At 34.7% G+C, this 26451-nt stretch overlaps 3 protein-coding genes across 4 annotated transcripts; 2 read left to right on the top strand and 1 right to left on the bottom strand.

Annotated features, from left to right (window-relative positions):
• Window positions 1–9395: 9395 nt before the first annotated feature.
• LOC111010003 (7-deoxyloganetic acid glucosyl transferase) lies at window positions 9396–12068 on the top strand. Its single transcript, XM_022283262.2, has 2 exons — window positions 9396–9949; window positions 10981–12068. Exons 1-2 carry the CDS (start codon window positions 9433–9435, stop codon window positions 11928–11930), a joined length of 1467 nt encoding a protein of 488 aa, XP_022138954.1. The 5' UTR covers window positions 9396–9432; the 3' UTR covers window positions 11931–12068.
• Window positions 12069–13287: 1219 nt separating this feature from the next.
• LOC148207681 (nascent polypeptide-associated complex subunit alpha-like protein 2) lies at window positions 13288–15585 on the bottom strand. 2 transcript variants are annotated; one of them, XM_088118353.1, is made up of 5 exons: window positions 15483–15585; window positions 14585–14695; window positions 14377–14482; window positions 13853–13971; window positions 13288–13779 (listed from the first exon to the last, which is right to left on the bottom strand). In XM_088118353.1, exons 2-5 carry the CDS (start codon window positions 14672–14674, stop codon window positions 13420–13422), a joined length of 675 nt encoding a protein of 224 aa, XP_087974479.1. In that variant the 5' UTR covers window positions 14675–14695; window positions 15483–15585; the 3' UTR covers window positions 13288–13419. The 2 variants fall into 2 exon arrangements, with proteins under 2 accessions (XP_087974479.1, XP_087974480.1); XM_088118354.1 differs by lacking the exon at window positions 15483–15585 and having other exon boundaries at window positions 14377–14510; window positions 14585–14675.
• A 506-nt stretch (window positions 15586–16091) lies between these two features.
• On the top strand, window positions 16092–17050 carry LOC148207680 (uncharacterized). The gene is made up of 2 exons (XM_088118352.1): window positions 16092–16878; window positions 16977–17050. The coding sequence occupies exons 1-2, from the start codon at window positions 16092–16094 to the stop codon at window positions 17048–17050; spliced, it is 861 nt and encodes a 286-aa protein (XP_087974478.1).
• The last annotated feature ends 9401 nt before the right edge of the window (window positions 17051–26451 follow it).

The raw sequence follows: 26451 nt of genomic DNA, 5'->3' as shown, positions 1-26451 counted from the left end.
GTATGAGCGCATATACACTATCATCATATGAAGATGTGGAGGCTGGTCCTTACCATTTTTTTCCCTTCTCTAAGATTTGTTTAAGAATAGAGCTTTGCTTTGTGATACCAAATGCAGCAGGGGAACTTCAATTCAATGTGTTAATCTTTTACAGAAATCCAATAAGAAATATATTGTATATGGGGATCTGAGTCAGCAGAAATTAGAAGCCACAAATTGGGAGATGTGGTTTTTGATTGGCATGATCAAGAAAGCATATGCGGGACATTCTGTGGCGGCCCTGTTACACAAAGTTGCCATTGTCTCTCTCAGGTTTTCATCCACCAAACTTTGATATTGTGGTCCTTTTTTTAGGGTTGCAGCTGAAGAGAGAAAATAGAAAGGAAAAAAATGAAAAAGAAAGAGAAAAAACTAAAGGTCCATAAACTTTGGTTGGTTTGGTTGGAAAGCTTATGCAAAATTCCTTTTGATGTTGCCATCCAATCCTGCCTTCTCTGCGTTTGGTAGCTTACACCAAACAAAAAATGTGACAGCTACTCTTCTGCTTTCCCCTCCCTGTCTCTCCTCCATCTTTTTATGAAATCTACCAACTGAGCCCGTTTGATAATGTTCAATTTTTTTGTTTCTTTTTCGTTTTCAATTTTATTAAAAAATATAAGTATTTGATGACTATTTAAATATTTTTTAAGAAAACAACACACCATTCATTTAAAAAAGTACGTGAGCATTTTTTTATTAATATTCAATGGAGTTTCGTCTCAAAATTGAGGTTCTATATCTGAAAACCAATTGGCAAGGAGAGTAGTAGTTCATGTTTATTATAAACTCTGGTTAGCTTTTCTCTTTTCAATGTGAGATCCTTAACAATTTTCAACTCAAATTTTGAGAAATTTTCTTATTTTCTAAAATTTTTGTCACTCTCTACCTTTATTCATCTTTCATTTGTTTATTTTCTCTAATTTTTTCTCTAAAATTGTTGTAATATCTCTCTAAATTTTGATCTCTCCTACCTCTTCTAAAATTTATTAATGGTCTCTCACCTCTAAAACTTCTCTTCTAAGATTTTTGTTTCTCTCGGATTTGTACCGCTGTAATGTCGAATTCTCCTTTAAACTTCAAATATTAATCATTCAAAATCATTTTTAACTATATAAAAATCACTTGATAACCAAACGTTAAAATAATTATATAAAAACCGCTTTGACATAATCAATTACCATCAAAACTCTCTTTCGCTAAACTTATTCATTCTAAAATCATTTCTAAAGAGACCTGAGAGTGATGTAATGGTAACGCCACTTCATGTTAGTTTATTTAATACGTAATGTTGTTCTGTAGCGTTGATTGAAATGGTGATATATGGAGTACTAAATATTGTGTGTGATGGAGTGCATGGTTTTTGGACACTGAAGTGACACATATATTCTAAAGGAAGACCAAAAAGCTCTACTTGTATTATTGTTGTCTTTGTAATTTAGTGAATTGAGAATTGAAGTGTTTAAGATTTGATCGAATGATAAAGAATTCTAGAATTCATTCTTATAAAAGCTCTGCGGGTTTTGGAAATGAGGGACCAAAAAGAGAGAAAGGGACCGAAGAAAATATGTGAACGGAAAGAAAAGTTGAACACTAGCGCTAAAAAGTTGCACAAAAGGAGAAAAATATTTAGAGTTTCGATGTTCTCGTTTCTCGTTTCTGATTTTCTCTTTTAATATGAATAAAAATAGAATTACATGACTCTCTGACATTTATAGATGCAATAATTATTAAACAAAATTTTTATTTATGTTTTAATAGATTAGAAATGGAAACATATGAGAAACAAAAAACTTAGGTCCCATGATTTGATAACGTTTCTGTCTGGTTTCTTCTTCCTTTCCAATTTTATTAAGAAATCCAAGCATTTTGCAATTAATTATCAAGGTGGAAGTTGGTGGCTATGTTTGGTAATGTTTCTTGTTTCTCACTTTTTTTTTTAAACATTCTCAAAATTGTATATAAATTTTTGAAACAATCAGAACATGTTTCTTCTTTATTGTTTCCATTTTCAATTTTTTACGGAACATATATATAAATAATGTTTGATCATGCTTGAACTGGGTGTTGTGGTCATATAATTCTATTTTTTCTTTATTAAAATTGAGTGCAATAGAGAATGTTATGTCAAAAGGACCAGCGACGATGAAGGAAAAGAAAGAAGGAGTAGGAGCTAGCCGAAGGGCCGACCATATGTACCTCGCCTCGGGAGACACGACCCATTCAAATCAAAATCGAATGAGCACCTAGTTTGAGACATATCAAGCCGCATCGTCCTCTTTCTCTTTGATAAAAAGGAGAGGAGGGCCCGCTGTCTAAACTGCATTTCATGAGTTTGAACACCATCCCATTTCAACCAAAAAGACAACCCTGTCAAAGGTATCTAACATTCCTTCCTTATGAGTGGAAATCCAATTCCATTTTGTCTTTTTTACATAAAAACCAGCCAAGGTCCTGGTCAGAGACCACTGTGTCCGAGCTGGCGGTTCAACAAAGAAGCGAAGTAGTGGTCTCTTTCTTTCCATTACGAACCATGGATCGAGCCAAGTATCACAACTTCTTCTGCCCATCCTGTATATTGTCCCTTTTCGTTCTGTCTTGGAGGCCACGTAGACTATTTAGAGGAGGTATGCTAATCAATGATCTACTCATGTAGCTAGTGTTGTTGAAGCTATTGCTAGATATGTTATTGGCTTAACTGCCTCTAAACCCTCCTACCGATAAGGAATGCCATTTCAGGTGCATGAAATTCTTTATTAAGCCTCGTGTGGAATCACAATCATTACACATTCATTGTTGGTCTGACTGCTAGTCTAGCGATCCCTCCTAGTCGTCGTTGTCAGTGCAGCCTGCCTGTTAAAGATCGTAACGTAAGTAACTCGGTGCTCTATACGGGGGGAAATGAAAGTAGAATTCATTTGGATCATCCCACATGTTCAATCTAGCACGTGTGTGGCCTAGCCCATAAGAGCCATGCAGACTTGAAACATAAATGAAAAACGAGAACGTTATGATCGAACGAATTCTTATTTTTGTTGTTTTCAAAATTTCTATAAAATTCTAAAAATGTTTTTAAAAATAAGAAACAACAAAGTTGTCAAATACTTATATTTCTTAATAAAATTGGAAATGAGAAATAAGAGCCTGTTTCTTGTCTCTTTATTTCTTTGAAATTTTAAATTTAAAAAGTAATTTTTACGTGAAAATATTCGAAAAAAAGTGTAAAGCACCATTTGCACGTAAATTTAGCACGAAATTGGGCAAACTTTTGGTTTGTAGAACGTTTTATTACCATATTATTCCTATCAATATCTTTAAATATAAACCTCTTTCCGCTACAAATGTGCTTAAATCTTTCAAGTGAGCAGCAATTTTATATTTTTTTTAATTAAAAAGTGAATTTCAAATCTCCAAACTTTTTATCCAAGATATATGTTTTAACCGGTTAGAAACAAAAAGTTATGCTCAAATTTGTGACAAAGGCTTTTTTTTTTAAATAGCTAAATCTTTTCCTTTTTAATTTTGTGAAGTCTTGTGTTAGGTGGAAGGTATTAAATTTTCGTCGAAATATCAATATTTCTATATGTTTATAAATTATGAATTTGACGTCCGACATTTTCATTATATTGTAAAAGTATACAAAATATCTGTCAATTTCGTAAAATTGAAACTTCAACATTTTCATCCACGTAGACATTTAAAGTGTAAATTAAAAAATGAAATACTCATGAAAAAATGGTCAAATTAAAATATGATTGACATCCAATATATTATTAATCAATTAACTAGTACTTTAGTACAACACGTGGGGTGGGAAATCAGACTCACAACCTCTTGGTTGGAGATATATTCTAATTACCGCTAAGCTACAGTTACTTTGGCTATTACCATTCAATTAATGCAAGATATATTGTTTAATAAATAATTTAAATATAACTATTTTTCTTAATATTATAATTCAAATATACAATAAAGACTCAAATCTACGATCTTTAAAGAATTACCAACGTAATTGACTAATTGAACTTGAGCTATTATTATAGTTAGTTTGATTAATTGACCACTATATCAACTAAAAGCAATCATAATTTTAAGTTAAAATAATAATAAAAAAACGCACTCTATTAAAAATCAAGAACAATGGCCCAAAAATCTTATTTCACAAACGATAAAACTTGACTCCTACTAGTAAGGAAGCAACATTGTCCTTACGACGAAAGGATAAAACTTGGCTCCTCACGGTGGTAAGGATAATTTTGATCCTTATCAGTGAGGAGTCAAAGTTTTATCCTTCACAAAATAACTAACTATAAAACATGGATAACTTTTCTTATATGTCAGGTTTGGAGACTCGCTCTGACTTATGAAAAAATTAAAATGAAAGAAAAAAGAAACTTAAAGAGGATGTGCATGGGCATCGATAATGGGTCAGTTGGAACTTGGGCTGGCCATATTGGGAGGTTCCAAAATCAAAAAGAAAGCCCAAGCAGTTGAATTCAGACTCCAAGCCCAAGTGGGGAAGGCTTGGGCACTGAAAAACGATAGCGTTAACTTGGTAGTTAGCTTACCCTTAAAGGTTGGACAATTAACCTAAATAACCACTTATTTTACTCTTAGAAAAACAGGCTAAAGATTTTTATTTTAATATACAAAATTAAATTACATGTTTATTCGTTTCAATTTTAAGTTTGTGTTTAGAAGGTCCCACCCTAAATTTCTAATAAATTTTCTACTTTGTATCTTTATGGGTATTAAGTCTGTAAACTTTAAAAAATTTCTAATAAATCTCTATTAAAATTTTTCATTTGTATCTAATATGCCCTTGACTTATTTAATATTTCAAAAATTCACTGATGAGATTGAAAATTTAAAGTTTTATTTGGCATTTTAATAGATCTGTTGATTTTATTTTATTTATTTTATTTTCATATGTCAAGACTTTATTAAATATAATATTGAAAGTTCATGAACTACACTTTCTTTTAAAATTTAAGAACCTATTAAACATAAAATTGAAAATTCAAGGATTTGTTAGATAGATTTTTAAATCCAACAATTTATTAGATACAAAATTAAAAATTTGTAATTTAATCTATAAAAATAGTCATCATCACATCAAAACTCACATATTTTATTATGAAAAGACAAAATAACATTTTGTACACCTTTTACAATTTATTTTTCTTAAAATTTAAAATTTGAATAAAAATATATTATGAACACACTCAAATGGTACTTATGGTACTTTTCAGTAAAAATTAAAAAAATGTGGTTGTTGGGATTCGAGCCCAGGTCTCCATGGCCACAACGTGGAATTCGTTGTTTGAGTTATGTTAACATATATTTATTGATTTCCTAATGGTTAGAATCACATTAAAATTAATTGATCCTACAGCTACACCACATCGCGATTTCTTCGTCGGTACGTACAGAGTTTCATACTCTCCAATTCCTTAATTATGCGAAAATTTTCTCTGTTTGACTTGCTTTTTGGAGGTACCCAGAGATAAAATTCGCTCTTTACGTTTTCTCATTGTCTAACGAGTTGAGACTGCCAGTAATCACACGGTCTATTGTACTCAATTCTAGTTCGAACTTAGTTTCAATTTGTTCTCTATTTTGATTTAACTTCAATTTAGTCCCTAAAGTCTTAAAATTAGTTCAACTAAACCTTATCAATCATCCTTAAATTGTTTTTTACTCATTTGAAAATTATCTATTTTTTTTCCTATTTTACCCAACCCTACACGACTATACCCTAGTCCAAAAAAATAAGCTAACTTTCGCGTAAATAGAAAATGTGTCGTATACTCAATATGTTAACATTTGTTACAGCAAGTACGGTGATATTCAAGCGGAAATTATTTAATAATTTTCGGTAATTTATGGCTTATTTATGTGCATAACTCATGTTTTTATAGGATCAAGTCATTAAAAAGAATTGGAGCATAAGCGATCAATTGAGGGGAAAACTAGAGTGAAAAAGAGAAGCGCCATGGCGCCTGCAGGTCAGAATTGGGAGCAAAATCTCAAAGAAGCAGTGCCACAACGCTGGTACACAGCGCCATGGCGCCCTGCAGACGAAGCTTGGGCCTCTTTCCGCGATGACAGCGCCGCAACGCTGTATTGTAGCGCCATGGCACTACGAACTTGCACGTCCATCGCAAATTTGGGACAGCGTCATGGCGCTCACTAATGGTGTCATGGCGCTGTAGCGATGCCCTCACATAAGTAAAATATGAGTGCGCCGTTTTTGGGGACTTTTAAGGATTCTCACATTGGAGAATTGGAATTTGCAGAGGATTGCCTCGAGATTTGAAGCAAGAATGGCGAAGAGACGATTTTCGAAGGCTCGTGATCGTGGAGATTGAGTCGGGGAGGTCAATCGACACTATGACTTTAGTTTCTCTCCTTTCCCTTATCTTTTCTAGATTTATTATGAAATTCTTTGTGGGATTTCATTGTTTTTTTGGTGAACATGAGTAGCTAATCTTCTTGTTTTAGGGATTGACGTAGCCGTTTGATTTATGAGTTGGATTTATTAACAATTGTCTTGATTGCTTTGTTTTTAATCTATTTGTACATTTATTTGCTTAATGCTTTTAATCTCTTAGAGGTGGTTTAAATTGGAACCTGAATACATAACTGCGGTAGTTCTAAGATAGGGAGATTTAGAATTATCTTAGAGGTTGTTAAAAGACTAAGACTTAAGGCCCTACTTGTTAATGAAACTAGATAGGGATATTGGTTTCTTAATAAGTGGGAGAATTAATTGTGTTCGGGGGAGACAGTTATAATTTTTGATTTCTTTACTTATAGATTCAATCTTGGCATGTTTAATTTGTCCGCTTGTAGGTTCAGTTGGTGAAATCACTTCCCTATGACCCATTCTCCATAAGAGTTTTCTTTAGAGTTTTTTACTCGCTTTGTTATTTGATTTTTGTGTGTCAAAAGAAATTCCTGATAGTTTCTCTAGATAAAAGTGCACATTAATATCTGTAGTACTTGAGTGACTAAAAACCCAATCGAGTGGACGATATCGGTAATTACTTACCACTTTTATCAAAACTTGACCCGTATACTTGCGGTAAACATTTTCTGCTACAAGTTTTTTGCGCCGTTGTTGGAGATTGACAATTATTTAGTTTCACTTGATACTGTGTAGAATTTGTTTGATCTTACTTTAGAGTTGTTTTTAATTCTTGTGTCTTAGGGAGTTGATTTGTATGCGCATGGACAAAGACGCAGTTTTAGTCCCTTTTGAACCTAAAATTGAGAAAACCTGTAAAAGAAATTGAAACTTTTAAACCTATGGAAGTCATATTGAAACTAAGTTCAGACCATGGGATCAAATTGAAACTAAGCTTAAATCATAGGACCAAAATTGTAACTTACCGGAACTTGTAACTATATTATTCCAAAGTGGTAGAGCTTGCTTAATTGTGTTGGCCTTAGGTACTTGAAGGAGGATAAACCACATGGCTCAGCAGAGGGGATTATATTTATTACTTCAGAGATTAAAACTTGAAGACAGCCCGTTTGTAATCTTTTGCACTTTCTGTAACTCATGTTGTGTTATATGGAGTATCAGGACAGTGTGTTTGTGCTTCTCAATCTTCAAGAAATAAACTTCTTCATATATAAGTTCTCACATATGTGGTTATGTATGTCTTTGCACTCGTACATCTTTCTACTAAATTATGACGTTTGCTGCAATTTTCCACTTCCAGACATGCTTGGTTAGTTTCATAACTTGTAATCTTTTATAGGAACTGATTTAACTTAATTATTCATATCAGAATATCTCGAAGAGTCTGAATAATAAAGAAAAGTTGAATTACTCGGAGATCAAACTATTGAATTAGAAAATCGTTTTGAACATAGATTTCAAATAATAATGATTGAGATGATGCATAAAAAGTATTAAAGTAGGATTACAAAATTTAAGTATAATATCAAAAATGTGAATTTCTTTTGCTTTAAGGATTTGGAGTATTTGTATTAGTTGAATTAGTTTTAGATAGGTCGTGATGGTCTACTTGATTGTTGATGCTTTTGCAGTAATGCCCGTACCTGAGGGGTGTATTGTCCCCATATCTATACATATGCAACAGAATTATAGTTTGGTAGAACTTGCGTCTCATGTGACTTGAATCAAAGACTTCAAAATTATTCTTTGAGGTTCTCAGTCATCCAAGTCATCCAAACTATCCTTAGCTACATTAACTCCCAATTTTGTTAATTTTTATATTACTGGATGTTTTTATTTTTCTTTTTTTTTTCCAAATCCTAACTGTTCTCCGTCAGCTGATATTTGGTCCAAAATGGCAGAGAGGCAATATTAAGTTGTATTATTATGTAAATATTAAAAAATTGGCACATGTGGGGGAGGGGGATGGATGTTGTTTGGGTGAATTATTTGAATAATTCATAAGCTTTTTTGATATACTATTGTTTATTTGGTAATCTAATAGTTTATTAACCTATTTAGTCAAAACTTAAATCACATACCTCTCAATTATTGACGGTACAGTTCACATGAATGAGGACCAGATTATTGTGCAGGTCTTTGGATTAAAGAACAGGTTTTGAGTATTTGTATTAGTTAAATTAGTTTTAGAAAAACTGTGACGGTCTAATTCTGGATTGTTGAATACTTTTACAATAATTATTTATTGATTTTTCTAATTCTGGATTGTTGAATACTTTTACAATAATTATTTATTGATTTTTGAGTACAATAAGTGGAGGTATGGGAGATTCAAACTATTTTAAATATTGATTGTGGTAAATAATATTTTAGTTGCGTTGGATATAGTCTAGTAGTTATAAATTTTAACGAGAAAAAATAATTTAATTTTTCTAAAAGAATTTAGTATCAATCTCGAATGCTATTGATTTCTACTTGGTTTTTTTTTTAAAGATTTACAAATGTCAATAAAGAAATTTCTTTAAAGGTTTAAAAGTTGTTGAGAATATGTTTGAAAAACAATAGAAACTTTCGTAAAGGAAGTATTTGAGACCATTATCGAAAATTTGTAACATTTGAAAATATTACTTTTTCCTGGTTAATTCAACTTCAGGAAAATATGTATTTTCGAAGGTTAACCGAAGCTTTTAAATTTGTTCTTTTTAAGGTTTATTTGATGTTTTTTCCAACCTTTGAAAACACTCTATTTAAAGTAAGTTTTAAAATCATTATCGAGAAAATTTGGCTCTCCTGATTGGTAAAGAACCACGTTAAATGTTTGAGACTTTGTTGTTTTTAAATTAAATATTTATTTATTTTTTAATTGTCAGGTAGTAAAGATAAGACTGTTCTGGAGACAAATTTTATCCTCTACGTAATTTATGACATATTTTTATTGATATTATCCGTAGGAAGAACACCACCGAATGGAAATGGAAATGGAAATGGAAGCTCCTCTTCCTCCTCACGTTCTGATCTTTCCCCTTCCCCTTCAAGGCCACATCAACTCCATGCTGAAGCTGGCCGAGGTTCTCTCCCTCGCCGGCATCCGCGTCACTTTCCTCAACACCCACCACTCCCACCGCCACCTCACCCACAACTCCGATGTCCACGCCCACTTCTCCCGCTTCCCCGGATTCCGCTTCGCCACCATCACCGACGGCCTTCCGCCGGCCCACCTCCGCACCTTCCACCACTTCTTCCACCTCGTCACCTCCTTCGACGCCGTCACCAAGCCCCTCTTCCGCCACATGCTCGTCTCCGGCCATTTCGGCTCCGACCTCACCTGTGTTATCCTCGATGGGTTCTTTAAGTTTCTTGTCGACGCAGACGACGATGGTGTTCGAATTCCCATTTTGGGGTTCCGTACGGTCAGTGCTTGTTCCATCTGGGCTTATCTTTCTGTTCCTGATCTTATCCAGGATGGCCAACTTCCTATTAGAGGTGCGCTTGTTCTAATTACTTCTTAATTACGCTCTTTTCGAAATTAACAAATTGAAAGGAAGATTACGGTGTTGTTTGGGCTTTTTGTGGCATCCTTAGAACTAATTTGAAGTGATGCCCAAACGTCAACTATTAGGAAACACTTTTCGGAACTAAGAGATGTGTTGATGCTGTAATTTGACCGACCGAGATCATCTACAAATAGGTCTGGGTTGATACAGCTTCAACTCATCCATTGGGAACTACTAACCTACATCTCTAAACTCTGTTTGGGAGTAACAATATTATATAATTGATCTTTTAAAATAATCATTCAAGTGATTTTAAATTTTCCTAAAATAAATTTTTAATTTACTAAAAAATTAAGTGATTTTTGATAATTACAAAAGTGATTTTGGAAAATAACTCCCAGACACCACCTAAACTAGGTGAAGTTGCATGCTGCAAGTATATTGCCTTATTGATAGGAATATGGCACCAAGGCCCACCCCATCAAGAGCTACCCTAGTGATTAGGCCGAGTTCAATTTTTTATTTGGTCTTAGGTGATGAGCTCGTCATTTGAGCTGATGACAGCTCGAACTTGACAACGTACGAAGTTCTAACATCATCTTTGAGCCAACTTACTCTCTTTTAGTCGGCTCATCCATAACAAACCTACTAATTTCTTAGAAGAAAGATCCATAAATATAAGCTTTTTTTTGGATTCTATCAATAATATTATATATTTAATATATGAATTAAATTTACGTAATCCATCCGTTTAAATTTTTGGATTGAGTGGTAATTTTTTGGATTGAGTGGTAATTTATTTATTATTGACATGGTATCAATGCACGAATTCCGGTACATTATCGTTTTCTCCTGCTTTATCATGATTTTCACTTGTGTTTGTTCAACTTTCTTCCAAACCCACGAATGAGATTGAGTACTTCTGAATTGAGTGGTGGATGGGACATATATATATTTTAGCCGGCTATTCTAATAACTTACTGGTTTTCGTTTAATGATGTTGAATTTGTTGGTTTACAGGGGAGGAAGACATGGATAGAATGATAAGAAATGTGGCGGGAATGAAAAATGTTCTAAGATGCAGAGACCTTCCTGGCTTCTGCCGTGTGACAGACCCAAATGACCCTCTTCTCCAATTCCTTGTGAAACTCACCTTACGGAGCTCCGGATTCCACTCCCTCATATTGAACTCATTCGAAGATTTGGAAGCTCCGATTCTCTCCAAGATACGAACTTTATGCCCCAAGATGTACACTATCGGACCACTCCATGCTCTCCTCAAAGCCAAATCCGCGAACCAATCTCAACATCAGTCCTCCTTGAACAATCTGTGGGAGGTTGATCGGAGCTGCCTGGCGTGGCTGGACGCCCAGCCGCCGAACTCCGTTATCTACGTCAGCTTTGGAAGCATCACGGTCATGGGGGATCAGGAACTCATGGAGTTCTGGCACGGCTTGGTCAATAGCGGCACAAATTTCCTGTGGGTCATACGGCCCGACCTTGTAACCAGCAAAAATGGTAAGTGCGACGAAATTCCGGCGGAGTTGGAGGAGGGCACGAGAAAAAGAGGGTACATGGTGGGGTGGGCCCCGCAAGAGGAAGTGCTTTCCCACGGAGCGGTTGGCGGGTTCTTGACTCACAGTGGCTGGAACTCGACTTTGGAGGGCATCGCGGCCGGGAAGCCCATGATTTGCTGGCCATACGCTGCGGATCAGCAGGTGAACAGTAGATTTGTGAGCCATGTGTGGAAGGTGGGTCTGGATATGAAGGATGTGTGCGACAGAGAAACTGTGGCCAAAATGGTGAATGATCTGATGGTGAATAGGAGAGAGGAGTTCATGAGATCAGCGGCTAAATTTGCTAATTTGGCAAAGCAAAGTGTGAGCCCAGGTGGGTCATCCTATGCCGATTTTGACCGTTTGGTAGAAGATATTAGATTGCTTAGTCAACAGAAAAAAATAGAGACCTAATAATTCAGGGTTAAAGAATGATTATCATACACATGAAGTGTCGATGTCGATGAAAATATAGACGTCTTGATTTTATAAAAATATCTACATCGATAGATATATTTTTGAAAAAATTAATTTTTTTTGAATTAATAGATACAAACAAATGGAAATTATTTGAATTATTAGATTAAAGTTGAATATTTAATTATGTTTTATTGATAATTTATAATTAAATTTAGTAATTACATATATCATAGTTAAATTTAGTATTTAGTTACATAATTATATATGAAATATCAAAATATATATATATATATATATGATGAAATAATCTTTAAAAAATTGAAATATTTATTATATACGAGTGCAGTGCCGTGATAAATGAATTAGAACAAGTTGCTAGACATGATAATTAAGACTTTTTGGGGAAAAAAATCTCTTGTTTTTGTCCCACGTTGACAGATTTACAAATGTTAGAAGGGTTTCTGTAACAAACATCTTTGTGTGGGTTTGTAAAAAGTAGGTGGACTTGAGTTCCAAAAAATCAGTGGTGTCACAATTATTGTGGTATGCAGTCGACACTATTCAATTTTCTTATATTAATAACTTACAGGTCTCGCATCAATTCAACATAATCAATATTGACATTGAAATTGATATTTAGATTAGACATTGATTAATGTCAAGATCGGTGAAGTTTTGCTTCATCCGTATTTCAAACTAACAAGACATCTGACATGAGGTTAGGAAGAATTGAAAATGGTGACAATAATTGCAATCGAATCAAAATTGATGTTTGGAGTATATTTGACAATATCTATTGTATATAATAACATATAAAAAATAATATTAAACCAATAAAAAAATTATTATATAAAAATAAAAATTATATTAAATTAGTGTCTAAATTATATGAATATGGACAAGTATATTTTTTAAATATTATGTAAATTTAAAACATTACAAGCAACAACTATTTTGTCACAACCCAGGACAAAGAAAACTTATTTCCTTTCGGTTAAACTCGAAGCTTCTAATAAATGCATACCCCCGACAAAAGAAAAAGCCGATTTGGTACGTTCTTAATTTTTTTTTCATTTGTTGTAATTTTTGGTTTTAATTAGTTCCAAAACATAAATTAAAACATTGTTTTGTCATTCTTGATACGAATGTTGATACCATGAAATTCTATTTTTCTTGTTTAAAAAATAGAAACAAAAACCAAAAATCAGAAATGTTACCGGATGTGCTGTGAATGAATAAAAAATCAACTTAGACTAACTATGCAACAAGTCAATAAGAAGCATCATCAATCCATGGAATTGGGTGTCCAGGTAGTTCTGTAGAATTCTGTGAAGAACAAGGCAAAAAAGGGTAACAAAAGATGGCTTCTCATAATAACTCTTTAGCCAACCACACGGCAGCAAGAAAATTAACAATTGGAAGGAACTCATCATCAAATCAAAGCAAAACAAAGCAAAACTGAGAGCCAAAGGCCGTAGCGCACTCAAGTTGTGAGCTCCATTATGGCACTTACAATATCCCCATCGTGAGTCTTGAGGGCCTTCACGGCCTTGCTTCTCGACACCCCAGCCTGTGTCATCACCAAATCTATGTCTCTGGGCTCAACCCCAGATTCATCAACCTCTTCCTCTTCCTCCTCCTCCGCCAGTGCTCCTCCAGCTGCAGCGCCACCAGAAATGTCTGATTTCCCCATCACATGTCCCATGTCTGGCATCTTGAATTGCTGCGCAGCTTGTGTCTGCAACTGAGAACTCAAATCCTCTATCTTCGCCTCTCCGAATATCACATACGTCTCGGAGTTTGGACTTTTGAACACGTCCGGTTTCGATATGAAAAACAATATCTGAAACCATTGAATTGAAACATATAGTTTAGAGAGATATATGTTTAAATGGTGGGATCCAACTCAAACTTACGTTTTTTGTTCTTTTGATGGTGACTCTGCTGACCCCAGTAACTGGTTTCATGCCCAGCTTCAGCATAGCCTTGCGACTCTTCTTTTCACTCCTGCTCTGCTTTGAACTCTCATTCGAACCTGCAGTCATACCATAAAGAAATGTTAACTGTGTTACAGCAGTCACATTCAATCATCTGAAGCCTGCAACGAAAAACTAGTACTCTTAGAAGAACAAACTTTATAGAACTTGGGTACCACTAAGTTTAAATTGATAATGAAGGTTGAAGCAGGGGTCAAAAAGTTAGTAGCATGAAAATCATTCATTTACTAACAGAAGAATAACCATAACCATGTTAAAACTCTATTTAAACTACAAAACACATTATTAGTTCATCACAAGGTTCGAACTTGAGACCTCTATATCAAATATGATTAAAAGACCTCAAGTCTTTGCTAATTGGACTGGAACACCTAGAAATGAGATTACAATGCTTATAATAAAAAAAAATGTCGTGGATGAGAAGGATGAGAAAATTAACCAACCGAGGCCAAGAGCCCCGTTCTCCTTTCCCTCCTCATCATCATCCTCATCGTTATCTTCATCATCTTCGTCATCCTCCACATCTTCGACAATCGGCTTGTCATCGCACTGCAAAAATTGTCGAATTGTCATCGCACTGCAAAAATGAATTGAGGAAAGATTAAAATGAAATGAGGGAAACACAAAGTTGGGGATAGGAATTTGGAGAACCTCAAGTTTCTTCTCTAATTCGGCTGCAGAAGAGAGTTGGTGGCTCTCCTTCTCAGGCTCGATGGACTCAACAATTGGAGCAGGTGTCATTGTTCCCTTTATGGTTTGCGCCTGCTGGTTAAAGCCATTGGATAAATAGATGGACGAAAGATAATGGCACAAAACAACGGCTTTCAAGCCCGCTTATGCTCGACCTTATTAAAACTGTGAAAACGGTGAGGTTTAAACTCATTTCCTCTAAATTTTTTTAAATTTTTTTGCCCTTTCGAACCAGTAAGTAAAGCTATGATAGTTTTGATTATCTATAATCTTAGTACATCACTAACTAACTTATATTTTGATTAACTATAATGTTAGTGTACTATTGATTAACTATAATATTAGTAAATCTCTTATTAACCTATAGATGGAATAATGTCAATTATAAGATTTTAGGTTTTCTATATTCACAAATAATTTTTAGTCGTCAATCTTTTAATATTTATGTAAAATATGGTAGCATTGTAATTATTTTATTTTAAAGTCTTGTTTTCTTGTATTTTACTTTATTTTTTTTTCTCTTTTAAATTTCTTGTTTACTTTATTGAATTCTTCCCAGAAGACGAAACTAATTTTCGTGCAATCACACCTCAAAGTTTATCCTAATCACTTTCCTGCTATTCAAAACCCTAATTTAAAAAAAAAAAAAAAAAAAAACCACATGAGATAAAACACAATCCAAAATTTAGAACCGTGGAGACATAAAACATTACAAATCCTCCAACTTTTAGAAACTCAATTTCATAACGAAACAGTCCAAAAATGTAAACTTTTAGAACTAAAATCTCATGAAAAAAGCTGAATTACTCAGAAAATTCCAATGCCAAAATCTCATAAAAGGTAAAAACATTGCACTCACCTGGGAAATGTGTGGTGTAGCAGATTGAGAGAGAGAAGGGTGGCGGTGGTGGGTGCTTCCTTAGCGTTACGCCATTGTTTGGCCTGTTGATTCTCTAATAGGGTAAAAACTGGTGAGGTGTTTAACAAAACTTCGAGATTAAAAAGGAAGAATACCAAAATCTTTGACTACAAGACTTAGTCAAAAAAAATTAAAAAAAGAAAAAACTAATTTTTTATTTTTTATATATATATATAATTTTTCATTAAAAATACACAAATGTTTCTAGTTATTTATTATTATTATTATTATTATTATTTTGTTATCTTTTCTTTCTACACTTACTAATAAAATTGAATTGGATCAAATACACTATCTACAACAATTAATTTCTATTAGGACTTGTTTATCAGTTAGTTAAATAACTCAATTATTCTTGTTAGTGTAACTGTTTTATCATGGCCTATATATATGGCCTTATTCCTTTAATAAAGGTTATGAAAGTTTTAAGGTACTCTCTAGTTTCAATATGGTATCGGTCGACACGTGGGTTTGAGAGTGTTTGACTCGTTTGGCGGTTTCTTCGGGGTGGTTTCTTCTCTCCACGCCATCTGTTTTCTTTAGTCTTCAATGGCGGACGACGACTCCCTTAATCCCACCGCTGCTTTACCTACTTTTCTCCATCCGCCCGCTATTAAACAGTATGCCAACCCTTACTTCTTGCATCACTCCAACAATACCAGTCTCGTTCTGGTTTCTGATCCCTTAACGGATGAAAATTACACCTCTTGGAGCCGGTCGATGATTATTGCCCTCACAGTGAAGAACAAAGTAGGTTTCGTCGATGGATCTATCGCCCGGCCTACTGGTGATTCTCTTCACTCTTGGATTATATGCAATAACATCGTCATTGCTTGGATCTTGAATTCACTCGCAAAAGAAATTTCTGCGAGCGTTCTGTTTTCGAATTCAGCGCGCGAAATCTGGCTTGATTTGAAGGAGCGTTTTCAGCGCCAAAATCGTCCTCGCATTTTTCAATTGCGTCGTGATCTTTCTAATCTTATGCAAGATCAATTATTGGTGAGTGCTTATTTCACACGCCTTAAGACCTTGTGGACCGAACTCAGTTCTTATCGTCCTACTTGCACTTGTGGTCGCTGCACCTGTGGTGGCGTTAAGGAAATTCTTGCTTTTCAACAACAAGAGCACGTCATGTGTTTTCTCATGGGATTGAATGAATCTTTTAGTCAATTAAGAGGACAATTGTTGCTTATGGAGCCAGAACCATCAATTAACCGTGCCTTCTCCTTGGTTGCGCAAGAGGCACAACAGCGTGCGATCATTGCCCCTGTCTTTGCTTCTCCTTCTGCACTTATGGTTCGCAATACATCGTTACCTGCTGGAACTACTCGATCCAGTTCGTCACCGTCTTTTTCGTCGCAATCTAAGCGAAAAGACAAGGCTGTTTGCACACATTGTGGCCTCATTGGTCATACTGTTGATCGGTGTTATAAGTTGCACGGATATCCCCTGGGCTATCGCACATCAGCCAATCGCAACAATTCATCTTCACATCGGAATACCAGTGATTCCACCAAGGCTATGGATTCTTCCAATTCTTCAAGTCTTCCTCATTCTTTGGCCTCTCTCAGTGCTGACCAATGCGAAGGCTTACTCTCTTTGTTGCAGTCTCATTTGACCAAGGTTCAGCCTACCACAGTTGCAGACCCTGGACAATCTCATGTTGCAGGTATCTGGTTTGATTCTCCTTACTCATCTCAGTTGATAAATCTGATGGGTTGTTGATTCGGGTGCTTCTGCTCACATCTGTTTTAATCGTGATCTCTTCAATACAATTAAATTTGTTTCTGGAATTACTCTCTCTTTGTCGAATCAGTCCAGTATTGCAGTGGATTATATTGGGGATGTTCAGTTGAATTCTGATATTTTGCTACACAAGGTGCTTTATGTGCCAACTTTCAAGTTTAACTTCCTCTCTGTTAGTACATTAACGGCTGATTCTTCTATCTCCGTTTTGTTTTCTGATAATTGTTGCGTTCTTCAGGCCAAGTCGCCTTTGAAGATGATTGGCAGAGCTGAAATTTGGCATGGTCTTTATCTTCTCGAAAGTGCACCATCTGTCACTGATATAAGTACCCCTACTGTTTGTAATTCAGTTTGTAATGATGTTTCTGTTTACCATACTTGGCATGCTAGGCTTGGACACCCATCCCCAAAACATCTTCTTGCTTTGAAGCATATCTTACACATTGATTCTGTTCCCCAACGTGTATTTGATGATCCATGTGGAATATGTCCTCTAGCTAAACAGAAACGTCTTCGTTTTGATTCCCACAATAATATGACATCTCATTTTTTTGATTTGGTCCATTGTGATGTGTGGGGCCCTTTTGCTTCCTTGTCTCATGCTGGTTATAGATACTTCTTGACTTTAATGGATGACTTTTCCGGTTATACATGGACATTTTTAATGAAGCAAAAGTCTGATGCCTTGACCATTGTTCCTCGGTTTTTCACACTTGTTGAGACTCAATTTGGAAAAGTTATCAAGTGCTTCCGTTCGGACAATGCCCTTGAGTTATCCTTCACAGAATTTTTTCATTCCAAAGGGGTTCTTCATCAGTTTTCTTGCGTTGGCCGCCTTGAACAAAACTCCGTTGTTGAACGCAAACACCAACATTTGCTCAATGTAGCTCGTTCCTTTCTGTTTCAATCTCGTGTACCTATCACATTCTAGGGCGAATGTGTTCTTACTGCATCTTATTTGATTAATCGCACTCCCTCACATGTCCTTAGCTGGTCTACACCATTTGCTAAGCTTTATGGCAAAAGTGCTGATTATTCTCTCTTAAAGGTCTTTGGTTGCCTCTGCTTTGCATCTACATCACCTGCACATCGTTCTAAGTTTCATCCCCGCGCAATTCCAGCCGTTTTTGCTGGATACCCTCCTGGTGTGAAGGGTTTTCGCCTTTTTGACATTGAGCATAGTCGATTCTTTGTATCTCGGGATGTAATTTTCCATGAAAAGGTTTTTCCTTTTCATACGTTGAAGCACAGTGATATTGCAGACCCCTTCTCTGATGTTGTGTTGCCCACACCTATTGGTTATTCTGGTTCCTATCCTACAGTACCTATTGGTGTTTCTTTATCTGCCTCTGTTGGTACTCAACTGGCACCTTTTACTGTTAATGTTGCTCCTGAACATTTTGATGTTGCTCATGAACATTTTGATAATGGACTTGTTGCTTCTGATATTGTATCCCCTGAATCTGGGACTCCAACTCCACGTCCTACACAGGGTTTAGTTCATGATCATTCATATCCAGTCTTTGATGGCTTGCATGGTACTGATGTTGGTTCTTCTATTGTTAGGTCTGAAACTGAAATTACTAATGAGACTGCTGCCTCTCATGAGACTGCCCCTATTGTTCGTCGTTCTTGCCGACAAATTAAACGGCCTTCTTATTTGCAAGACTGTCATTGTGGCCTTATCAGTACTACTAGTCCTTCCACTTCCTCGGTTACGTATCCTTTGCAGCAACACTTGGCCTATGACAAATTGTCTCCTGTCTACAGACATTTTGTCTTAAATATATCCACTTCCTATGAGCCTCAGTTCTATCATCAAGCGGTTCCTTTTTCACATTGGCGTGATGCTATGAGTGTTGAGTTACAAGCCATGGAAGACAACAATACTTGGTCTATAGTCCCCTTATCCTCGGGTCAGCATTCCATAGGTTGCAAATGGGTGTACAAGATTAAACACAAGTCTGATGGGTCGATTGATCGTTACAAGGCTCCTTTGGTTGCCAAAGGCTACACTCAACAGGAAGGACTAGATTATATTGAAACGTTTTCTCCTGTGGCCAAAATGGTTACTGTGAAGGTACTTCTAACTTTTGCTGTCTCTTTTAATTGGCCACTTATCCAACTTGACGTTAACAATGCCTTCCTTCATGGTGACTTACATGAGGAAGTTTATATGGATTTACTTCTTGGGTATAAGCATGCTAAGATATCTCCTCAGGGGGAGCGTTATGTTTGTCGTCTTCATAAGTCGATTTATGGCCTTAAGCAAGCCTCTCGCCAATGGTTTGACAAGTTTACTCATGCTCTTTTGCTTCTTGGTTTCTCTCAAACCAAGTCGAATTATTCGTTGTTTGTTCGTGGCTCGAGTTCTTCTTTTGTTGCACTTCTTCTTTATGTGGATGATATAATCATCACAGGGGCATCTTCTTCTTTTATTACTACCTTAAAAGTGCATCTTAACAGTGTTTTCAAGCTTAAGGATTTGGGACCCTTGCGTTATTTTTTGGGACTTGAATTGGCAAGGTCTTCTGCTGGTTTATTTATTTCCCAAAGGCATTATACTCTTCAGCTCTTGGAGGATACGGGTTTCTTGGCTTCTAAGCCGTGTTCTGTTCCATTGGATCCTAATATGAGATTGTCCAATTCTGATGGTTCGTTGCTTGAAGATCCTTCTGAATATCGACGTCTTATCGGGCGCCTTTTGTATCTCACAATATCTCGTCCTGATATTACGTTTGCTGTACACAAGCTCAGTCAGTATGTTTCTGCCCCTCGTCATCCACATCTTGCTGCCGTCTACTTTTTACTTAGGTACTTGAAAGGTTGTCCTGGACAAGGTATTTTGCTGCCTCCTTCCAAGACTTTTCAACTTCGTGCCTTTGCAGATGCCGACTGGGGTTCTTGTTTAGACTCTCGGAAGTCTACGACTGGATATTGTGTATTCTTGGGTGATTCGCTTGTTTCTTGGAAAGCGAAGAAACAGAGCACGGTTTCAAGATCGTCTGCTGAAGCAGAATATAGAGCCCTTGCTACCACTGTTAGTGAACTTGTCTGGATTTCCTATCTCTTGAAGGATTTAAAGGTCTCGGTTCAGTCTCCTGTACTTTTATTTTGTGATAATCAGGCTGCGATTCATCTTGCCTCTAATCCTTCCTTTCACGAGCGTACAAAGCATATTGAATTGGATTGTCACTTTATTCGTGATAAAATTGTGGATGGTACTATCAAGCTTCTGCCGGTTCGAACAGATTTGCAGCTGGCAGACATTTTCACCAAGGCTTTGTCGTCTCAATCTCTTTCTTTCTTCTTGTCCAAGATGGGTGTACTTAATCCCTTCCTCCCATCATGGCCTATATATATATATGGCCTTATTCCTTTAATAAAGGTTATGCAAGTTTTAAGTTACTCTAAGTTACTCTCTCGTTTCAATAATTTCCAAAAAAATAACTGTAATTTATTAATCAGAAATACATAAATTCAAGAGTTCATAAATTTTCACAATGTACCGCATAAATGAAATCTTAACAACTTCATAAATTTTCACAATATTGTACCCATAAATGAAATCTTAACACAAAACTGAGGTAGATAAGATATGAAAGAATGGAAGAGGATTCTCCCTAAAAATGCCTCACTTTTTCCTCAATAATCATCGATTTATGTCTCCCATTTGTGCGGATTGGTGCAGTCAAATCGCAGGGATGAGTCGGGACAATGGATGATTTGAGAAATTGAGTTGAGGAATGGAGAATTGCTGCAAGCTGACCCAAGGGGATAGCATTGAGACGGTCAGACAAATACACGAAAAAAAGGTGCTTGGATTTGGTGTTCAACACTAGCTAGTGGCATTAGCTAGCGTCTCAATGCTACGACGATGATTTAAATACGAGATGAGATCTTGGAGTTGCAGTCGTACGTATTTGGTGAGGTTTTCATTCATGTATTCTTACAATTCTATTATTCTATTGTTCTAGTTTCCTAGAAACCTGGCTGGCTTTTATGAAGATTTCTAGATTTGAGACATAACCCATAGTTGGGTGAACCAATATAAAACTTGGGTCATTTAATGCAATTACCCTATATCCTCTTATTATTGTGGTGGATTGTGTTTTTTATCATGCGATTACCCTATATCTCTTATTATTGTGGTTGATTGTGTTTCTCATCCACAAACCGTGAAAGGGAAAAATTTCGTGATAAGTAATTTTCCCAAATACGATTAGCTCAGATCCCGCTCGCTTGATGAAATGGAGTTTTCAACCATAATTGTCATCTATAGAGATGTTTTCTTGTTTGATTTAAATTTGAATGGAAGATTGGTAAAGAGATGTTTTTTTTTTTTTTGGTTAGTTTCTAAAGAGTAGTAGGTGCTAATATAGTTTCCTCGAACTACAAAGAGCCTTCAATTCGTAGCTGCACTAGGAGTAGGACTAGGAGGAATTCTCTTCACTATGCATATTTTTTACTCTCCTTCTGAAATTGCTAAAATGCACAAGGTGGAGTAGAATCAATTTCTCATATTCTATTGTATAGGGAGAGGGAATTTTGCTTGTTTGCACACTAATTCTTTTGTGGTCGATTAGGTGAGATTCTTTTTTGTTTTAATCATTTGTCTTGTTGAATTGGTATGTAAATCCTACAAGGAAGTACCTCTAGAGTGTTCAATTTAAATTCTAGCTCTTTTCATGGTATCATGCCTCATATAAAGTAGAAACTGCATTGTCACTTCTTTCTCGTTCTTCCATGCGGCCCTTACAGTTTTGGTATCATGCCTTTGCCACTGCTATGTTTCTCAGAAATCGTCTTCCCTCTCGTTCTCTTGTTAATGTATACCTTTATGTTTTGATTGAGAAGCTAAATGAGACGTTAGACGCCATGTAAAAGGTTTGTTTTGAATATGAAATTAACGTCCCTGTTTTTAAAATGTCCTCAATGTTCTGTTGCTGGGAGTTAAAAATGTTCTGTTGCCTGAGCCACTCGTTTAATTTTTTTACAATATAATGCCAGAATAAGTGATAACACTCCTCTACTTTTTGAAACAATTTGTGCAACAACAGCTCACCCAACCTCAAATAGAAATTCTGGAGGGCAACATGCATAGATAAAATCCATAAAATCAATCCATATATGGGATCTATTTTGGCAAATTAGCTCACTGATTTTCCCCTATTTCTGACAAAATATATCATTGATTGGGTCTCCTTTTAATTCTGATTTCATCCTTTATGTAAATATTACTGTTACATATACTTTCCTTATTCTTTTCTTCCTTTATGGTAGTATTTATCAGTCACAAAAACTATTGTAAAAGTTATCTTCTGTATGCTAATTTGAACTGAAAGGTTTTCTTGATTTTTATTATTAACTCTCGGTCTGCATTGCTAAGCATATCATCACAATAACTTTGTGTTTACTTTTCTCCCACGCAGAAAAACAATTTAGAACATCCACTCCTCTTGTACTAAATTATGGATACTATAGTAGGTATTTATCTAAACAAAGTCAAGAAAATAACACTTTAATTTTATTGGTAAATTATTTTCCAACTAGAAATTCGCATGAATAATATCTACCTTCCTCGACTAAAAGGTAGAGCACTAACTTTTGTTTCAAGGGCAAGTTCGCATTCGTAACATAGTATTAGATGTTATCGATATATCGATATTACATCAACATTTTCATGCATCGATGGATTCGTCACAAAATGTCACTAATATATACAGAATATTAATGTTAACCAACTTTAACTTATCTATGAATAATGAGATGTTTAAGTGTTCATTTATATATTTTTATGATTTTTTTTATAACTTTTCCATAAATATCTAACGACATCGACATTTTATCGCTTTTCTATCGACAATCCTATTGACATCGACGTTTAAAATTGGGTTCCATGGTATTAAGCATCAGTCGACATGTCAACATTTCAATGTATAAATGGGTTCACATTCTATGAGGGATAAAACGACGACATTTCCATAATAATACAAAAATATCAACAAAATATGAAAATTCTCAACAAAAATCTCATTAATATAGAAATAATATTAATATTAATTATCTTTAAGGGTAATTGTGGGGTAGCAAAAATATATTATGTATTTCAAAAAATGTCACCAGCTTTTCAAAATTTCAAATACAGCAAAATATTTGAATTTTATTTTCAGAATTTTATTATTCCAATTTTACCCTTATGATATCTGATATATATCTATATCTGATATACATCTGATGTAAATTTGTAGACGATATACATCCAATCTATATCTAATTTACATCCGATGTAACTCTGATATACTTCTGATATACATTCAATATACCCCTAATATACAGTATCAGATGTACCCATGATAACATTTCAGATATACCACAGATATAATCAGATGTATGTGTATATATATATATAAATGTATATATATATATATATATATATATATATAAAATGTACTTCTAATTTATAATATACTAAATATATTTCCAAATGAGATACTAAATATATTTGCAACTAAATATAAGGTATATCAAATGTTTAATTTTTAGTGGTATACCAGCTGTTTAAATTCTAGTTTACCATTTCAATTTGTTGATTACTATACTAATATTATCAATAATGTTGATTACTATATCACTACTATTTATCTAATATTAATATTAAATTTATAAAGTATATCAAATTTTTAACTTGTCTTTTGGACGTCATGGTCCACATAAACCTTTTATATAATAACTTTATATTTCAAAAATAAAAAATAACAAATTTTGCACCATTGTTTTCATCTGAAAAAAATATTTCAACACACATGTATCATAGTTATATAGTAGATATAATAGTTACATCAGAGGTATATAAGTGGTAAATTAGAAGCATATTAAATATATTATCAAATATATAACAATGTTATATTAGTGGTAAATCATATAATTATATAAGAAGTTATATCAGTAGATACATAGTTATATCAGTGGTATATCATTGTATATCAATGGTAAATTAGATATATATCAATATATCTGTGTTGTATTAGCTTGGTAAATCAATGATATCATATACGTATATCAGTGGTAAGACATGTTAGAAGTTGAGTAGATATCATGGTTATACCAGAAGTAAATCAATTGTATATCATATTATATCAATGGTATATCATAGATATATATCAGTGGTCAGATATATTACTGATATATTAAAAGGTGAATTTGTAATTTTATAATTGAACCTCCGTTTTTTCTGGAAAAAAATGCTATATTTGAAAAAAATAAATGTGGTTGCTATTTTGCTTATTTTACTAAATTTTTTTTGCCATATTTGCAAGCGCCTCTATTTTTTACTTATTTGAAAATGATGAAATGCTTTATTATTAATTTAAAAATATTTTTACGAATTTTTTATTTATTTAGAACTTTTCCATAAATATCTACCGACATCCACATTCCATCAAATTTTCCTTGACATTACATTAAAGTGAGATCTTAACCTTCCTATGGACATCAACGTTTTAAATCTTGCTTGGTTCTTAAATGATTTTTGAACTCAGATGGTTGGTACCAATTATCTTCCTATATTCTAACATCTTCCTATTAAAGATGGGAAGGTAGAGATTTGGTACCAATTATGTTTTTATATTCTTACATCTTTCCTATCAAAAGGGGGAAGGACGACCGAGATTAAGTTTGAAAAATAGATTTTGTTTTATATACTTAAAACTTATGACATTTAGAAGAATATATATCTATTAATTATAAGGGTACGTATAGAAAAATGACATCGAGTAATGTGTTCTCTCTTTTTTATTTTTGAATTTATTTCTTAAATACATTAAACTTTTCTCTCAGACTGAGGATTGAGAATAAAAATCAAGAGTTCAATTTTCTAAGTGAGTAAAATGATTTGAGTTTTTAAAATGTAATTTACGCCCCCCATAATTATAAATTAATGTTTTATCTAAAAAAAATGTGCATCAATACACGTGAGACATCTTCGAAATAAAATAAAATAAGGAAAAAACACATTTTTGGTCCCTGAAGTTTGAAATAGGTGTCTTTTTTATCCCTGAAGTTTCAAAATGTGCACTTTTGGTCGATGAAGTTTGAGAAATAGTTTTCTAATGGTCATTGAAACCCTTTGATTGTTAGTTGATCACTAAACAGAATGCTTACATAGTAGTTAAATATTTATTAGACTATGATTATGTGCCAACTTTAAATTAGGTGGCAAAAAATACTAATTTTATATATATTGTGTTGACTGGATTGCTAACGTGGCCACCATCTCCGAGACCTCCTTCACCTTCTCCAATTTTCTGGCCATCCAAGATTCCTCTCCCCCCGCAGAAGATTTCTACCTTCGTAATCGGCATTCCGGTTGAATCCGAAGCCGAATAGCTGGAAAAAACCCGCGGCCAGAATCCAAAGCCGAATAGCGGGAAACACCCACACTCATTTGGCTGGAGATCTTCTGGTTCCTCGTCGAGTGGCGAATAGGGCCTAGGTTGATGCGCCGCCATGGGAGATGGAGGTGGATTTTGGGGATGGAGGAGGAGGCTGTTTTTTAGTTGTGGAAGCCATCAAAGGAAATTAGAATGATAGAAAAATTTCCGGATCAAATTGGGCATAAATCTGGGAGATGGGTCGGTGGTTTCCATTCTCATTCTCATCAATTTTGCCTTCAAAATTTCCAAAATGTGAAATTTATATAAGGTTGACGGGAAGTTTGTGAAAACCCAATTGGCAAGTTTTGGAACTATTATGCTAAAACCAATTTACAATCGATCTTTCTTACTCTCCGGCAATCCAAATTCATCACTCATCAAAGATTTCTTCCTTACTGCCGTCAAATAGAAGAAAGAAAGAAGAAGGAATAAGATAAAAGTCATGTCAGCAATCCAGTCAACCCAACATAATATAAAATTAGTATATTTTTGCCACCTAATTTAAAATTGCCACAGAATCATAGTCTAATAAGTATTTAACTCTAATGTAGCATTATGTTTAGTAAATAACGGTCAAAGGGTCTCAAAGGACCATTTAGAACTATTTCTCAAACTTCAGAGACCAAAAGTTCCTATTTTGAAACTTTAGGGACCAAATAGATACCAACTTCAAACCTCATGGACCAAAAGTGTATTTTCCCAATAAAATAAAACAAATCGTAATAGAC

Source organism: Momordica charantia, unplaced genomic scaffold (genome assembly GCF_013281855.1).
Source record: "Momordica charantia cultivar OHB3-1 unplaced genomic scaffold, Mcharantia_2.0 BLBB01000107.1, whole genome shotgun sequence".
NCBI lineage: Eukaryota > Viridiplantae > Streptophyta > Magnoliopsida > Cucurbitales > Cucurbitaceae > Momordica > Momordica charantia.
This window is presented reverse-complemented; position numbering and strand designations above follow the sequence as displayed.

Coding starts and splice junctions, on each gene's coding strand:
- LOC111010003 (XM_022283262.2), top strand. CDS start 9,433: ATGGAAATGGAAATGGAAATGGAAGCTCCTCTTCCTCCTCACGTTCTG. Junction 9,950..10,980: donor TGGCCAACTTCCTATTAGAG/GTGCGCTTGTTC, acceptor GTTGGTTTACAG/GGGAGGAAGACATGGATAGA.
- LOC148207681 (XM_088118353.1), bottom strand. CDS start 14,674: ATGACACCTGCTCCAATTGTTGAGTCCATCGAGCCTGAGAAGGAGAGC. Junction 13,972..14,376: donor GAACGGGGCTCTTGGCCTCG/GTTGGTTAATTT, acceptor GTATGACTGCAG/GTTCGAATGAGAGTTCAAAG. Junction 13,780..13,852: donor CCATCAAAAGAACAAAAAAC/GTAAGTTTGAGT, acceptor CAATGGTTTCAG/ATATTGTTTTTCATATCGAA.
- LOC148207680 (XM_088118352.1), top strand. CDS start 16,092: ATGGCGGACGACGACTCCCTTAATCCCACCGCTGCTTTACCTACTTTT. Junction 16,879..16,976: donor TGCTGGAACTACTCGATCCA/GTTCGTCACCGT, acceptor CGGTGTTATAAG/TTGCACGGATATCCCCTGGG.